The 18,042-nt window shown below is 50.7% G+C and overlaps 1 protein-coding gene across 1 annotated transcript in view; it reads right to left on the bottom strand.

The window, feature by feature from the left end:
• CRMP1 (collapsin response mediator protein 1) overlaps nucleotides 1-7,681 on the bottom strand; it is a 48,715-nt gene extending 41,034 nt beyond the window's left edge. The window contains exon 1 of the mRNA XM_072862196.1: nucleotides 7,315-7,681. Within this exon, the coding sequence (XP_072718297.1) occupies nucleotides 7,315-7,353 (39 nt within the window). The 5' untranslated portion in view covers nucleotides 7,354-7,681. The remainder of the gene's footprint in view (nucleotides 1-7,314) is intronic.
• Between the last annotated feature and the right edge of the window lie 10,361 nt (nucleotides 7,682-18,042).

The raw sequence follows: 18,042 nt of genomic DNA, 5'->3' as shown, positions 1-18,042 counted from the left end.
CTTTATTGCTAAGGCTTTAAAAACACCACTGAGAGTTAGAAAAGCCACAGAATCACCAATTTAGAGGGAAGGTTCAAAAGCCACAGGCTGAAGTTTGTGTTCTCCTTGATTATCCAAATCTCCACAAGAAGACAACTTGCGAGGGAAGTTTATCAAAGGCAAAAGTCTCACTGGCAGATAATGGAGGGAGACACTCAGAGCTCCTCTGTGCTTCTGTGCATTCCTCCTTGCAGAGTTATTTCCCATAATATACAAGTGATTTAAAAGGTATTTCCTTTGTAGATATATTTGGTTGTCTATTGTCAGAGCTGGTCAGATTCAGACCCAGTTGTGATACAATACAGTTAAATTACCTTGTTTTAGCAAAGTACTTACAAATAAGGAACATTTTTTAAATTAACGGCAAAAGAAGAAAGACATCCTTCCCAAGAGGAATGCTTGCTTAAAATCCTTTCATAAGGATCAAAGAGCTGTAAATGGGATTTCATGAAGCACTGTCTGCTTATAGAAGATCTGCTTTTAATCAGCACTATCCTTCCTTTTGAATTTCACGTCTAGGTTACCCTCCATAGGAAGTAATTTTTAGCTAGGGTGATCCCTGAATCAACTCAGGGAATTGCTTGTAAAACATTGTATCCTTGAGGCATCGTATCTGATAGGCCACTAATGGAGAATCCTATTTAAGGACCTATTTAAGGTCCTTTTCTTAACAAATGCACTCCAGTATATGGCAATTCATTTAGGAAGGATTATGTTGATTGTAGTAATGCTGTATCTTGGTCTGTAGCCAATACATTCATTCATCTTTATTCATTTAAAAGATCTGATGTTCTTTTGTTTCCCCTTTGGAGACCTGACTTTCTATTCAGCTAGCAATTTCACTCTTTAATCACACAGTCTAAACGGGCTACTCCTACAGCTACTAACTCCAGGGGGATTTCTTCACTATAAATGTCATCTTTGCTTTGCTTTTAGAAGGGAAGCACAACAAACATCTTAATGATGACGATATTCATTGGCATCAGCAGGGGTTTCACCTAAGTATGGGCTGGAGGGTTGAACCCTCCACTGTGTGTTGTTACAGCCATCTCTTGGGTTACACACAGGTTACGTCAATTAGAGCTGATCTCAAAATCTCAGCAAGCCATTCATAGGAAAAGCTGAACTGAGGAAAAAATAACGGCAATTTACAGCACAGCTGGCTGCAGTGTGTCACTGAACTGAAGATGAGTTTTATCTAAGTTCTAGTCAGAAACCTGCATCAGGTTATCGGGACACATCAGCCTTGGCACCAGTCATGGTCGAAATCCAGCTAAGGAACCCCTTCTCTGACAGAGGAGGTGGATGCAAGGGAAACAGAATAGTAGAAAATGTCCTTGAATATGATGTTAGCAATGGTAATTCATGACCGACTAAATGTGGTGGAGACAGGTGCGTATTGCTTGCACTTAGGCACTTTTTGCTGTCTTGTTGCCTCACATATCTACTTTTCCTGCAAGTCATAGAAAGTTGCAATACCTGCTGCTCCACCTCCCATGGTATCAGCACCAGTCCATGAACAACCCTTCCAGAGTCTCCTAGCTCTGCGCACTGCATACTCCTTTAGCCAGCCACGTGCAAGGTGGGCAAGGGTGATCAGCTTTACTTAGAGAGATTTTATATAGAGACTTTACTGAAAACAGTGGGGACATTTATTATTCGGTAGGAACATAAGCAAGAGCTGAGGCCTTAAACCTCATCAGGACATGCACTACAGATCGAAACTTCATCTTGTGACAAGTGCATCAAGTGACAAGCAAAAGCATTCCCAAAGTACCTCTGTCCCAGGGGACAAGGCCACCATCTTCATGTGTTGCAAGAATAGAAACCTGCAAATTATCTTGCTGCTCATCTCTGTTCCATCTCTCTCATACCCACAAAAGCAGCAAGAAATTTATCTCCTTGTCTGACTGCTTCACAAGCCAGTGGGCTCTCCTGGCTCCCACTCCCGCAAAGGAAAATGAAGCTTCTCCCTTTTACCACATGTATAAACTTGCTTATGAAAGAAATGGCAGCAAAGCAGAAAACAGACCCTGACCTCCTGTCAGGAAAGTGGTTCATTGCCAGCGGTCACTCTTGGCACTTGTAAGAAGGAGATTCAGACTTGCTGAACAACCACCTCACCGTATCAGCTGTCTTCCCAGACAGCCATTGTCCACTTTCCAAACCTGCCTGGCTTCCAGCAAAACGCAGCTCGGTTCCCCGTGGTGGCACCAGCTATGATGCTGAAAACCCTGATGCCCTGCTGAGGGCACTGACTGACAAACTTGCTGTGGCAGTTAAAGGAATCACTGCCCCAAACCCTTCTTTCTGTCACTCTGCCAAAGGTTTCAATCTCCATAGAAATGTGCCCAGAAGGACGTACTCTGAATGTAATTTAAGACACCAGATGGAAGTGGCTGAAACACTGTGGCCACTTTTTCTCCTGTAGAAAAAGTAAAGGAAAAGACTTATCACAGAATCATAGAAATGGTGGTTGGAAGTCCAACTACTTCTACTGAAGCAGCTAAAACATCTCCGGAGCTGCCAAGTCCAGTGCAATACACAATGTGCATTCACAAATGTTCATCGACAGACAAGTAAACTGAGAGGGGACAAGTCTATTAAACAGCTACAGATGGAAAAATGTACCTTTGAGTATTAAGTAAATATTCAAGAGTAAGAAGGGATCCAGAAGTCCCACGCCTTGGTGTTTTAAAGCAGGACAAAAAGTGCTGTCTAAATCAGTCCAAATCTTGCACCAATAGCAGAATAATAATGTGAGACGTTGTTCCCATGCCCAGCACTCAGTAGGCTTTTCAAACACTTTTGGCAAGTCACACACCAATCTGTGTGTAGCTTCATATCAAGCAAAGATGGGTGGGAAAAAAGCACAGCCAGGGCAGATATGGAATAGATCCAAATCTAGACAAGGACTTTGGTTCCCCATTACAGGTACTCACCATGTCTTGCATCTGTATGACATGTCCCCCTTGGTGTCCAAAGTGAATTAGCTGGCAGCTGGCAGCTCTCGCACTGCTGTTGTCTCACAACAGAACACCTCACACTACCCCAGCACTTTGCTCAGGCCAAACAGAAAGTTTCCCATCTTGACTCTCAGTAGTTAGCTTGAGACCAAAGTCTCACACAGAAAAAGTCCAGACGAATGCATTTTTTCTCTCTCAAAGTATTCTGCCACGTTCAGATGAAGCCTACTTATTTCTCAGCTCCCCTCACGTCAATCAATTCAAAAGGCTACAACTAAAATTATTCTTTATGCCCACTCCTCTGAATTTCTCCAGCCTCTCTTCATTTTTCTGCATCTGCTTCTTTTTCTCATCTCGTGCCAGCTCTCCTCTTTACTTGCTAAGCTCAATAGTGAGATCCTTCCTCTGTAACACCTCATTTTTGAGCTCTCTGTCTCCCCATGCCTTACAGTCTGCCAGCTCAGGACCAGCAATTCCCTCCCCCATTCATATGTCAACCGTTGGTTGGACCATTCCCAGGAATATAATTCCCTTTTCTAAGAGATTCAGGCACCATTTGCCTCTCCCATGTCCCTTCTTGCATTTGCTTTAGTGACTAACTATTCTCCCTTTGCTCAGTAGAGTTGTCTTCACACCTCCTCTTCACTGAGCTCACGCTGATTATGTTTTAATGATTGCAATCGCTACTGGAACAAGCAAGTCTTGTAACAGACATTTTACATGCCACATGCTTTTTTTAAATTATGCTCTATATATACTGTAATTTTGAGTTCATCTGGGCTCAGGCCTTGCTTGAAAAGTGCAGAGCACTACCAAAACACACAAGCCAAAATAATTTGCAACAGATCTTTCAGTGTCATCATCCCCATTGATGCCCTGTAATATGCTGCACAAGAAGAGTAAAATAGCGATGTTAAAAGCAACGGGCGGAGGGTGTATCCTGGAAAATCTGGTCTGCATGAGAGCATGCCTGCACAACCGAAGCACAAAAGATTGCCACCTCATGCAGAAAAACACCTCAGCAATGGATGTGGTGACTGACTGTACTACACAACCTGAGAAATATGCTCCTGCAGATGCATTCTTGGCCACCCTTACATTATGCACACCCTGTTCCAGCCGCAGCTAACACTCCTGAACCAGGGGAGAGGATGTGACCAAAGTGCTTACACTTACTGGTTCAGTGCATCCCTATTTTACATCACCCAGAGACTGGTCTGGTGCTTCAAATACAGAGGTCCTTTCCACAGTAGTTACAGCAAAAGGGGCCCAGTTTCTCCAGTCTGACTCACAACTGAATGGCACCTTACACTGGAGCAGTGCTGGAGTTCAGCTAACAACAGCAAGCCTGGATGCTGCACGGGATTCATAAAGGGCAGCAGGAGAGTCACAAACAGGATTAATTGCAAGAAGCATGAATTTTCAGGGGCTGAAATGAAGAAAAAGGCAGGTGAAATTAAATTAAAACAAGCAGGTGCAGATTTGGTAAATGAGAGCAGGGAGATGCTCGGTGCCAAAGGGAGCCTGTCTGCAACACAGTGTCTCTACTGGCCTAGATAATTCCAGGAGAAAGGGGAGAAGTGAAGACAGGAATAAAGCTGCTTTGGGGGAAAGGGGTGAAGGGGCTATCAGTCAGGCACTGCTGATAGTCTGAAGGGGTCAGGAGGGGAGGCATGGTCAGACAAAGCACGAGGAGGCAGTTACTCCAAGGAGAGTAACCCAGACAGGACACCACAGGGTTGTCTTCCCAAGGGTGATACTCCCATGCTGATCAGAGCTGAAACCAGCCCCTGCCTCTTCCTTCACAAAGTTCCTGATGCTGCAGACCTGACCCCAGAGGGAAGTTTTGGCCAGGTACTGACTGCAGGGAGTGCAAGTAGCTGGATGCTGTGGCAGGATGCTGGGTCTTATGTGCTCAGGATAGCTCCTGCCCCATGCAAGGAACACAGGCTTGGTACGGGAAAATCCACAGCAAAGTATCAGCACACAGGACACTGTCAAAAATTAGTTTCTCACTATTCCAATGAATCCAGGAGCTGGTGTAGCTCCAAAGAGCAGGGGGCAGGGGGGGGCAAATGTTAAGCACAGTAACAAATGACATTTTTATATGATTTCATCATCGCTGTTGTTGTTGCATAACTTTACAGAGCTATCACATTTCCTCAGAACCCAGAAGACGTGAAGCTCCAATGTATTTCCTTAGTGGCAGGATGAAACATCTAATTTACCATACTGGAACGGGGCTTTCAGAAGATACATGCAGACAAATCCGGTGGGCTGTTGTGGGACGGGCAGCATGTACAAGGTATAACGCAGAGTGTCTGACTTGCTTTTGCTGGAGGAGAAGAAGGGCCAGAAGTGTAAAACATTAAAATAAAAAAAGGCAGTTCAAGTCCGATGCCTGCCAACTTCACTAACGTTAATTTATGCCTTTGATTTGGCCCCAAAACTCAACATCAGCATTAATGAATATTCATTCATAGAAGCTTCAACACATCCCATTTCAAAGAGCAGGCTGAGGTTTGGGCTTTCTTTTTCCCAGCAATGCTCTCAGCAGCACAGAGAAGGAAATTTGTGAGAAGTGAAGAAATTAAAACGAACTGTTGATTCCAAGGCAAATACTCGTAATTCTTCCAGTTTCTTCTTTTACACCAAACTGGAGAGCAAACAACTAGCTATGGGTGGGAACCTGTTTACAGTCCAGCTGCAGACGAAGGTTGAGCCACACACCAAGCACCTGACACTCACCCAGAGAGCAGCCAGGGCCTGCCCCAGGCCGGAGGCACCCCGAGTAACCGCAAGTCACACGACACACCGAGGACCCAGGCATGAGGAGCCAGCACCCAAAGAGGCATGGCAGCACCCAGGCTCAGCTTTGGCCACCAGGCACTGCTGCCTGTTGATAGTGGAAAACCGTATAAATGCACCATTTTGGTACCATAAAACTCTGCTTTAGAAGGAGGCTGTTCCCTTCCTGACTAAATATTCGGGGTAAAGGATTTTTTTTTAAATCATGAGAAAGCCTCGAGGTGCTTACCAGCCTTGTAACGCTGGCTCAAATCATGCCTTTAACCACCGGGTTTGCCCAGGAAGTCACCACACCCACCAGTCAGCCCACTCTTCAGCTACTGGAACTTGCCCCGCTTCGCAGCGCCCTGACAGCGCCAGCTTTCCTGGGAAAGCTCCACGAAGCCAAACCTCTTTGAGCTCACCCCGCTCCCCCGCTCACCTCTGCCCCGGGTGCCACAGCAGCGCTGACCCCGTCACCCACTGATCCGGCCCCCCGAGAGGAAAGCAGGCACCAGCCTGCAGCCCGACCCTGGCTTGGGGAAAACCTCTGTGTGACCGGACTCCCGGGGAGGGTTCCCCTGAAAGCCCCCTCCCGCCAGCTCCGCCTGTTCTTTATCCCCAGCCCTGTCGATCCGGTGTACCTAAGGGAAACAATACACTGAATCAAAGGAGCCCAGATCCTTTCTTTCTGGCATGGCAAGCACGCTCTATTGTAGTCCTGCTCGGGGATAAAAGCACCTAGCGGGAGACAGGCACAGATCGGAAGAGGATGGTTACGATTAGCTCTGACTTCTGATCCCCTCCGCGCCTGATGTACTAACAGCGCGCAGAGGTGTCGGTGCGGGCATCATGGCGCTCTTGGATTTTCCACGCTTCCCCGCCGCCCCGCTTCCCCACCTCCCATCCCTCCGCACCCCCGGCCCACCCTGGCCCGCCGCCCCCTGCCCCCGCCGGGGGCTGCGCTGCCCCTGCCCGCTGCCGGGGGGCGGCGGCGGCGGGGGCACGTTGTGCTGCGGCTCGTCCCCTCCCTCTTTTGTTCTGCCTCGCCCGGCGGCCGAGCCTCCGCGGGCCCTGCTCCTCGGGAGGGCGGCACCGCCGCCCCCGGCCCCGACCCCCGGCCCCGCCACCGCCGGGGCAAGCCTCCCGCCGGCCCGACCCGCCCCGCCCCGACCCCCCGCCGCCGGCCCCAGGGTGGCGAACGAGCACGCAGCGCTGAGCCCCGGCTGTGCGGAGGGCGAGGAAAGGGAAAAAATAAAATAAAAAGAATAAAAATGTAAAATAAAATAAAATAAATCACTCCCAGCCCGGAGCCCCAGCAGGAGGAGGGAGGGGGCACCGGCGCCCGCACCCACCCAGCCCCGGGGAACCTCGGCCGCGGCCCCGCAGCCCGGCGGGCCCCCCGCCGCCATCCGCGGAGCACTGCGCGGCCGCGGCCGCTGCGCTCCCGCCTCACGCCCTTCCCCGCCCCGCTAACAAAGGAGCGAGGGCAGCGGCTCGCTGCGTGCCGGGATCCGCTTACCGTTATGTGGGGGATGCTCTTCTTGCCCTGGTAAGACATGTCGGCTCTCGCTGTCGCCGGGCGCACGCAACACACCCCGAGGAGCGAGCCGAGCCCGGCGGAAAGATACCGGTGGTAATACGAGAATAATAATTCAGAGCCCGGTCGGTGACGGGGTGGGGCGGGGGCGACCCGGCAGAGCTGTGTAATGGAGGCAAAGTTTCCTCGCCCAGAGGAAGGGGAGCCAGGCAAAGCCGGCACCTTTTTTTCCGGCTGCAATAAAACAGGGACGCGGCTCCCGGGGGGTCGGCGGCGCTGCCTCTCCCGGCGGCAGCAGCGCCCTCCCGGCTGCAGGTCGGAGCAGGATTCGCTCGGCTCAACCCAGGAAGCGTTTCCTTCCCTCCTGTCCCCCACCCCTACCCCCTCGGCCCCCCTTCCCAGCCCATCAATCCAGCCGGAGCCTCCCTCCCGCCCGCACCGGCGCGGGGAAACGCCGCCCCCCAGCTCCGCCACCGCCCCGCTCGCACGCTGAGGTCACCGGCGGGGTCCCACGCGTGGGCTCCCGCAGGGTGGGGACCGCGGGGGGCAACCGCCGGCTGTGGGTCCTACCGCGCAGCACATAGCAATGGCACTGCCTGCTCTGTCCCCATAGCACTGGCCCAGATGGCACTGCCTTGCTGTGTCCCCATGGCACTGACCCTGACAGCACTGCCTTGCTGTGTCCCTATGGCACGGACCTGCTCTGTCCCCATGGCACCGACCCTGATGGCACTGCCTGCTCTGTCCCCATAGCACTGGCCCAGATGGCACTGCCTTGCTGTGTCCCCATGGCACGGCCCTGCTCTGTCCCCATGGCACTGACCCTGATGGCACTGCCTGCTCTGTCCCCCATGGCACTGCCTGCTCTGTCCCCATAGCACTGGCCCAGATGGCACTGCCTTGCTGTGTGCCCATGGTACTGCCCTGCTCTATCCCCATGGCACTGACCCTGATGGCACTGCCTGCTCTGTCCCCCATGGCACTGACCCCGATGGCACCATCCTGCTCTCTCCCCATGGTACTGCCTGCTCTGTTTGTATGGCACTGCCCTGATCTGTCCCCCATGGCACAGCCTGCTCTGTCCCCACAGCACTGACCCTCATGGCACTGCCCTGCTCTGTCCCCATGGCACTGCCCTGCTCTGTCCCCATGGCACTGACCCTGATGGCACTGCCTGCTCTGTCCCCATGGCACTGCCCTGCTCTGTCCCCATGGCACTGACCCTGATGGCACTGCCTGCTCTGTCCCCATGGCACTGCCCTGCTCTGTCCCCATGGCACTGACCCTGATGGCACTGCCTGCTCTGACCCCATAGCACTGACCCCGATGGCACTGCCTTGCTGTGTCCCCATGGCACTGCCCTGCTCTGTCCCCATGGTACTGCCTGCTCTGTTTGTATGGCACTGCCCTACTCTGTCCCCCATGGCACGGCCTGCTCTGTCCCCATGTCACTGACCCTGATGGCACCGCCCTGCTCTGTCCCCATCACAATTCCTGCTCTGTCCCCATGGCACTGCCCTGCTCTGACCCCATGGTACTGCCCCCTCTGTCCCCAATGGCACTGACCCAGATGGCACTGCCAGCTCTGTCCCACCAGTGGCTCTGACCCCAACAGCACTGCCCTGCTCTGCCCTCCTTGTCACTGCCCCAGTAGCACTCCCTGCTCTGCCCTGTTGCCAGGGAGGGTGTGGGGGCTGGCCCAGCCCAGCACAGCCTGGCCAGGCCAGGTAGATGCTATGCCAGCAGCTGCTGGAGAGGAAAAGTGGCTAATTGAAACCTTTCCATCTTTTCTGACTCACAGAGTGCCTCCCTCCACCCACAGTGCTTGATTAAGGCTCCATGAACAACTGCAGGAAGGGTAAAAGGCACTGCAAAGCTGCACCCAAGTGAATCCCCCCAACAAGCAGCCAGGGGCTCTTAGCACACACACCCCTGCGACACACACACAGATACAAGGTATGTCCCACCCAGGCCACATCCCTGACACATCTCCCCTGAAATCACCATTCAGAGCTCGCCAAAAGCCCTGGCTGCCGCTTCACAGGGGTCAGGCACGTGGCTGCTGCTTACAGTGCACCTTCCTAAGCCAGTGACCAAATACTGCCTACTTTACCACCAACCTCCTCCTCACCCGCCCAAGTCCAATCCAGAGCCAGGCAACTTCGGAAGCACAGTGAGATCCGGGGAGGTAGCGTGCAATGTGCTCACTCCCCTGAGTCCCAGGCTGAACTAGGAAGCAGGGAAGATGGGGAGGAGGCCTCAGGGATGTCCCAGAAGATGGGGGACATTCAGTGTGTGCCGTACCCTCCCATGCCCCAAGGTCCTAATGGAAAAGACACAGGAGTTCAGGTGGGCTGGGAAAGAGAAGACTGCACTGCAGCAGGCAGCCTCTGAAGGCAACCCTGAGGTCGTTGCAGCGAAGCCGCACCATCGCAGGCGCAGTGTCCCATCAAGCCCTGCCTGCTCGCTCCAGTGTCCCCACCACAGCAGGCACCCACCAGGGTGCACGGGAGGCCGTGTGGCACCTGCACCCAGCCCCCAGACCAGAGAGGACCAGCACCCCATTCATGCTCAAATTGAAGAGGGGCAGAAAAGAGTGGAAACTCTCAGTTTAGCCTGTGGAAAGAGCAGAGCGTGGACAGGCCATACAGCCTCCAGGCTGGGTGCTAAGGGAACGGGTGCATCTATGCAGGGACATGACTGCAAGGCCACGTTTCTTTCTAAGGGGAAATCAATGACAGCCCCAGTTCCCCGGAGAGCCACCCCCCCGGGTCTGCCTCCAGTCTGCGCGCCACAGGCAGAGTTAAGATGGAGAAGCACAGCTGGCAGGGGCTCGCCAGCCCCACCGGCCTCACTTTTCCCTTAAGTACGTCTACAATATGAGCCCAGGTCGCAGCCCCAGAGGTGGGGAACCCCCCAGGCAAAGGTTCCGGCAGATCCTCCCGCCTGACGCGCTCCCTGCCGGGGAGACAATGAAGGCGGACGGGGAGCCGGGAGGAGCCAGGGCAGAGCCGGGGCCGGGGCAGAGCCGGGGTCTGTGCCCGGGACAGGCCCCGCGGAGTTTCCCCGGCGAGCCCAGAAGTGCAGCGGGGGCTGCTTTGTTCCGGGGGGCGGCGGGGAGGCGCCGAGGGGGCCCGGGCTGCCCTCCAGCCCACCCGGCACGGGCAGCGTTTTACCGGCAGGAAGGGAAACACAGTAAACTCATCGCCATCGCTTACAAAGGAAAACGATTTCTGGGGTCGCGCCCCCCCCGCCCCCACTAAGCTCAGGCAAGTGAGATAGTTTAGGGGCCAGCCAGGCTCTTCCTATAGCATCACCGTGCCGGGGAGTAGGGGTCCGCGCCTCCCCGACCTTCCTTGCCGAAACTACCCCGCGAAGGCGGCCCCCGTCCCCCCGCGCCGGCGAGCGGGGCTCTGCGGCTCGGCTCGGTTCAGCACGGCTCGGCTCGGCTCGGCTCGGCTCGGTTCAGCACGGCTCGCCCCGGCTCGGCTCGGCTCGGTTCAGCACGGCTCGCCCGGCGAGCGGGGGCGGCGGCTCCCGGCCCCCGGCCCGGGGCCCCGCTCCGGACCCGCTCACCTGCCCATTGTCCTGGCCCTGCAGCAGCTCTTTCCCCACGGGGTATCTGATCTCCACGCCCGGGGTCTTGTCCTCCCGGTCTCCCGGGGAGCTGATGACGGAGCCGGAGACCTCGCTGATGTCGCTGGCGGTCTCGCTGTAGTTGTCCCCTCCGTCCAGCATGTCGTGCCGGCTGCCGCTCCGCGGGGTCCGGGACCCCTTTTTCCCCACGCTGTAGGCGTCGAAGTCGATGGTTTTGTTCTCGTAGGCCCCCTCCACGGAGGCGAACATCCCCCCGTATTTCTGCCGCGGTGTCTGGGCTGTCGTACCCGGCCTAGCTAGATACACAGGCAGGTCATCTTCTTTATTCCAGTTCCTCTTTCGCTCGGCCATTCTCGCTGTCCGGATCTCTCCCTCCCTCCCTCCCTCTCTCTCTCTCTCTGCCTCCCACTTCTCTGCACCTTCTACTACCGGGATAGGCTGCTAGTGACCATAAAAATGAATGGATGGATGCGGCAGTGGTGGAGCTGGGTTGGCTGGTGGGATCTTTCCCTTAGGGAGATGCAAACGTTAACCTCCCTCCCCCCACCCACCCCCCGGAAAAAAAAAAAGAGGGGGGGGGAGGAAGAAAAATAAGAGAGAAAGAGAGAGAAAGAAATAAATCCGAGCGGGATTTAAAAATAGCCGTGTTAGTAAAGAGCACGTGAAAATAAAGTACAAAGAGCGGAGAGGAGAGGGTGGCAGAGGCAGGTGATTGGAAAGCCCTAGACGAATAGGAACAGCAGCAGCGATTCCCAGAGCAAGGACCGCAGTGCACACGCTCCCCCGGTATAAAGAGTGATCCGGGGGGCGGGAGGCAGGGGAGGCGGGAGCCCTCCACACGCACACGCAGCCGGTGCAAACAGGGTCCTTCCCGGCGGGCGGGCGGGCGCCAGTCACCTGCTGCTACGTGGCTTCGGGGGGGGGGGGAGAAGAAGAAGAAGAAAAATAAAGCAAAGCCCAGAATCTCCCCAGCCCCCCGAGCGAGCCGGAGGGAGTTTCTCCCACTTTGCCACTCACACTCCCCCCGCCTCCCTCCGCAGGAGGCGGCTGCGGCGGTGCCCGGGCGGGGGGGCGCGGCCGCGGGGGGGGGGCGGCCCAGCTCCGCGCTGCCCCCCCGCCGCTCGGGGCCGGTCGGCGGCCGCAGGGGGAGCGGCGGGGAGAGGAGGAGGGCTGGCCGGGGTGGGGGAGGACGCACAACCAGCCCCAGGGCCCCGGGGCAGGGGGGCTGGCGCTGCCCTTTCCCTGCCGCAGCAGCTGGTGCCCGGGGGGTGGCGGCGGCCCCGCTCCGCCCCGCCGCCCCCCCCGCCCCTGCCGCGGCGTCCGCCCGGCCCCGCAGCGCGGCGCGCAGGCAGCAGGCACGGCGGCGGCGGCCGGCCCTGACACGGAAGTGATCGCGCCGAGCGCTGCCTGCGCCGCCGGCTCCGCCGCCGGGGACGGGGCCCCGGGGGGCGGCGGCTCCGCGGGGCCCGGCCCGCGGAGCCGGGAGCGCCCGGCGCGCCGCCCCGCCGAGACCCCCGCGGGGCCGGGGAGGCCGGCGCGCCCCCGCGGAGCTGTCCCTTCAGCACCCCGGGCGGCCTCCCCGGCCCGGCAGCCCCGGCCGGCTCCTGCCTGGCGTTCGCTTCGGCAGAGGAGGGGCGACCGCGGGACCCTGAGGCGGAGAGCTTCCTTTCACTGTGAGGGGTGCCAGCTCCCGAAGTGAAGGAGGGTTTCTTAAAGCAGGAGGGGTGGAGAACGTGTTACCCTCAACTCTCTGCACAGCCCACTTCCGAAAGTCCTTCTCTACACCTCCACCTGCCTCATAACGCCTGAGGAGATCCTCCACTGAAACTACAAAGCCTTGGACGCTCCTCTCCCGCACATGCAGCCAATCTCAGGCAATTCTGACAGGCCTCGAGTACACCAGCAGTTACATAAGGGACATTTTCTATTGCTCTGAAATAATATATTGGAACAAACCGGTCTGAGGTTGATTAAATGACTGAGCAAATTTGAAGCAGTGGATCGATCACAAGACCTGCTCATGTACAACATGGTTATGCCATTTGAATACAAGCCCAGCCACACAGCACTATTGTCTACGGCCCACAGGCATGCCTAGTGGTCCCAGCACGAGAAAAATCGCAAGTTATAAATTAATCAGGAAAAGTGGGAGGTTAAAGACAGAGGTCCCTGGCATTTCATCAGAAGCAAGTCCAGATAACCATCTTTCTCATTAACAACAACCCCTGGACCAAAACCATGTAAAAAGCAGTGATGTGACATACTTGAGCATTGCCAAAACACATCAAAGGAAAACATCTTTCTTTTCTGCATTCGTTACAATGTAGTGGTACCTTCTGTCTTGAATGCCCTGGAACACTGTGTGTTGTCTGCATGAGGGGAGTTAGGGAATTAGGCAAAAGTTCACTAATCATTGGTTATTGACACACTGATTTTAGTAGTTGCAGCGTATATTGCCCAGGATTCCACGACTCACTTAACAAACCTTGCCACCACATTACACTAATATCATATGGAGGTTTCACTGGTGTGAGGAAAAACAAGGACATTGCTTTGTTGCTTCCTTAAATTCTTTTCTTGTATGTAGACAAATATTGATTTTTTTTTGTTCATAATGGTAACATTGAGATTTATTGATCATGTAGGAAAAAGAAAAGTCAATTTGTTCCTCCACAGGACACCAAACCCTGATAGTTAGTTAGTGAAATACGCAGGCGGTACACAGAGTGTGATGTGTGACCTGCATGTCTTCGTAAGTATTGGAAAACTTATTCATTTTATGAGATATTTCTTTCCAATCAAGAGATTGATTTGAACCTCCAAAAAAACTTTCTGATGGTCCCGTAGTAGGTCCAACATGTTGTACATAGTGCATGCATCTGCTAATGAAAAGCATCTTTTATTTAACAGCCATAAAGCTAAGAAAGATGGACTCTGTTTACACTTGGGATCTAGTTAGATAACATTGTTCAGGTTTCTAGAACTGCTCAGTTTTTGGAAACAACAAAGACTAATGCTATTTTTTCCGGTATTAAGCTACGACATTAATCTTAATGATAATACATAAGGAGACCACAAGACTCAGAGAACATGTCAAATCAATGCTTTAGAAAACAGCGTTAAACTTTCCAGTTAGAAATAAGCATAAAATCATATCAGAGTCTTCCTTTGCTTTTAAATTGATTTTTTCATATTGTAGCCCTTAATTTATTAAAAACTGTGTTCTAAGTCAACAGATGCATACTGTTCTTCTGTTCACTAAGAGATGAAATTGCAGGTTTAGGTGCTACAGAAGCAGACCCAGTTACAGCCTGATACCTTGTCACCCTGCTAGTTTCCCTAAAAACATGTATGCAGCTTTGGAGAAATATATTGCTTTGGTATATTCTCTTGCAGACACTGCATCTCATCCTGTGTTAACATAGCTTTATGAAAAGAGGACAGAAGTTGATTGAAAGTGCACCCTCTTCCTATAGGACCTTTCATCTTTATACCAGTATAGCATCAATGAAAAATGAATTATATTCCTAATAGACTAGATGAGAGAGAGCAGAAAACCTAGAAACATGCTTGCTTCACACAACAAAAACCTTCAACAAAAGTCCAACAAGAAAGATAGCATTTACTGGCTTGGCTCCAGTTGTAGCTGGAAGTCTTCTTGCAACAGTGCGAACATCATGAGCTGGAACAGGACTTCCCTGGTGCAGGGGCTCAGAGAATAGGCAATCTACATTTTGCACCTATTTTTGCTATTGTGCATTTTACAACAGAATCATCAGACAAAAAAAGGCATGAACAGCCCGAAGGGAGTGAGTGTGAGAGAGACCCAAGTCTTCTTTCTCCCAGAGGAGTGACTTGAGTCGCTAAGGCACTGAGTCAGCCTCCCTCTCTCTGCTCTTACATGACTGTTGTGTCTCTGGCTGCAGTGTCCTCCTACCCCCACAAAACCCCATCTCATGAACTGGTGAGTTGGACTGTCTCCTGACATGCAGGAACCATGGATCTGAGAGCCCACAAGCTGGGGAACGCTCAGGTTTCCCATTTCCTGAGCAGTGATCCAGCCCATAGTATTCTGCTAATTCATATTAATTCTATTAAATTGGCAAAAGTTGAATGGCAGCTCCTCCGCCAAGAGGAGCAAGAGCTCAGGAGTAAGTTTCCTTACCCTGTTAGCAGACCAGGTGGCCCCTTGCTCAAAATGGAGACTTTGTGGGTTGCTATCCAGGGATACAGTTGTATTTACAACTATATTTCAGAAGCTCCACCACCATTTTAGAGTTAAAAATAATTAAAATTATAACGTTTTTAATTTAAAATATGCATACATTTAATATACAAAATTATACAAATTATACATTTAACTAACATAGAAAAATACATCTTGTTAACAAGATAAAATGTCAACATATCTTACATAATTTAAGTGAGAGTTACAAATCTGTGATAATCATCAAGTAGACTTTGTGACTTCGTTACAATTCTGTATCCTCCCTAGTTACACTGAAAATTAATACATATGTACAGTTGATATCCATGACAAATGTCTTAGAGTGGAAATCTTTGCTGAAAAGTTATCCAGAAGGTTTTAATGGAACAGATCAAAACAAGAGTGGCCTCTCTCATACTACTGAAGCTTCTCATTTAGCTGAGACCAATTTGACACCCAGTTACAGGGTGGTCATGAGTCAGAGTTCAATTTTTTTGCATATATTTACAAACACCCCTCCCTCCTCAATCTAGCTGGTACATCTGGTTAATAAGTATCACACCATAAACCCCAGACTTTTTGTGCGTTCTTTGGCACCTCTTCAAATGGATCCCAATTTGTGTCCCTAACAACTGCTCTGCATGACTTCTGGTTACTGTCCCATTCTTGGCTGTGCAAGAGAGTTAAATAGCTGCACAGCACTAGAGCTCAGAAGGCAAGATCTCCATACATTATTCATCCCAGATTTCTCATTAATACCTCAGGAGGTGGGGAAATATCTTTGTTTCAGTCAAACAGATGTGTGCAGTAAGTCTTTACTCCTTATTTAATTTACATGGTTTCTTTTTCCAAGTTCCAAACAAAAGACAGAAGCGTAATTTATAAACAAGCTATAAAAATCTGTTCCATGCTGGGTCTTGTCTTACATACTGCGAGCCATGTAATGATTTTCTTTCAACTATTTACATATTCTTTAAAATTTGCTTGTCATCACAGGGAGCAAAATAGAAGACCACCACCACTCTGATTTTCAGGTCCTCATTTTTTTGCCTTTTTTTTTTCTTTTTTTGTAGCTCTGTACCAACAAATTGCTTTTAATTCCTAAAAGGTAAAATTCACTCATGAGCTAAAAGCTTATTCAACTTTTCCTAAGATCTGCTTAGGACCATCAGTGAGTATGTGAATTGCCTCACACAGGCTTTTTTTTTGCACAGGAGTATTTTTCACCTGTTAACTACATTTTCCCTCTTTTTAAAAAAGACAAAACCACAAATCAGAGAGTAGAGAAATGTAGTTGTTCAGCATCGGTTAGTGCGCGCTGTGCAGTAACCTCTCACATTGGAATTTACATTTGCATATTCATATTCCCATAGCAAGTCTATGTTACACAGAGAAACAATAGTGAACGGAGATTTATACCACAGATCCCAACAACCCCAAATCAAGGCAGGTCTCCACAACTACTAATCTCTCTTTTCCTCTCCTGTGTGCATAGAAAACATTAAAGCATGATGCTTGAGTATCTATCATATGTGAGCATTTCTTAAGCCAAGCAGAAGCGAACATGAAATCTTGGTCCCAGGGAAGCCAGTGGAAATTTGCCAGTCTTTTCAGTGGTACATTTACATTTTCTCGTGTGGGTTTTTTTTTTTTTTTTTGGCTTTACCTGCAACTTGCAGCTTTCCTAGTTGTCAAATAATGGTTTATGCATGGAATCCAATGGCAGAACTTGTTAGCTATATTTTTAAATCACATCCTATGTAAGAAACAGTATACTCTCTTTCCTAACATTTGTGCAGGAACAAAAATTCCTGTCCATAATCACATGGCTACTGATTTCTAATGCAAAAATGTTTGGAGCCAAAGGCACAATATATTTTAAAGGAATTCTGCTAAAGCAGGAAAGAGGTTTGAACAAGTTTCTATAATCCTAAGGTCTGTTCCCCCTCTGCCTCCTTAAGGCACTAAAGGATTTCCAAAGGATTAGTAGCAAAACCCAGAATGCACATGTCCCTTCCTCCCTCCACCCCACAACCACGGTAAATTCAAATACTAAAATCCTTCAACTGCAAGTGAGAAATACAAGTAGATTTATGAAACACAGATCAGGGTTTCCACTTTTTAAAAGGCCACAAGGACAAACATCAGCCATGCCTTAGCAGGATGTTTATCCTGGGAACTCTGCTGTGTATGTGAAATATTTCCTGGCAATTGTATTCTTCTGAATGTAACATGATTATCATGCCGGAGTCAATCATTGTACTTCCAGCATCTCCATCCATAATGGTGTGAAGAACAGAATTCAGGATTTAAAGGTCGCAAAAGGAGCTGTGGAAATACTGTAAGCTGTATTTTCAATATCCTGCAATGCTCTCCATACAGTAGATACATGTAAATATATCTATTTACAAATATCTATATATGTAAATATAGATACATTTACATATATCTATGTTTACATATATTACATATATGTAAATAAGTGAATTGTCAAATAAATAATATTTTCCATGTAACACTGCCCATTTTGTCTATTTAGGGTGACAGAAGAAGATTGTATTTACTTACGCAGAACTTAGCAGCATCTTAATTTTGACTGTAAGGAATTTGGTCAAAGCAATATTGTGCATATAAAGCAATCAGAACAAAGTGCCCAATTTTGCATTCTAAGAAAGTTTAACACAAAATGACAATACACATAAAGCATCACCTGGCACAGTTACCATAGATAGCACATCTAACCAAGTTAACTTCTGCTTAGTGAAAGAAAGCTGAACAGACTGTAGCAATTAGACAACACTTTTCTCTTCACCATAAGGCAACTAGAAAATAATAGCTAGGTTCTCCGTCTCAGCTAGTAATCTCACATTAAAAATTTTACTGCTTTCTTATGATGGTTTGAGGTG

This window comes from Ciconia boyciana, chromosome 5 (genome assembly GCF_034638445.1).
Source record: "Ciconia boyciana chromosome 5, ASM3463844v1, whole genome shotgun sequence".
Classification (NCBI taxonomy): Eukaryota; Metazoa; Chordata; class Aves; order Ciconiiformes; family Ciconiidae; genus Ciconia; species Ciconia boyciana.
This window is presented reverse-complemented; position numbering and strand designations above follow the sequence as displayed.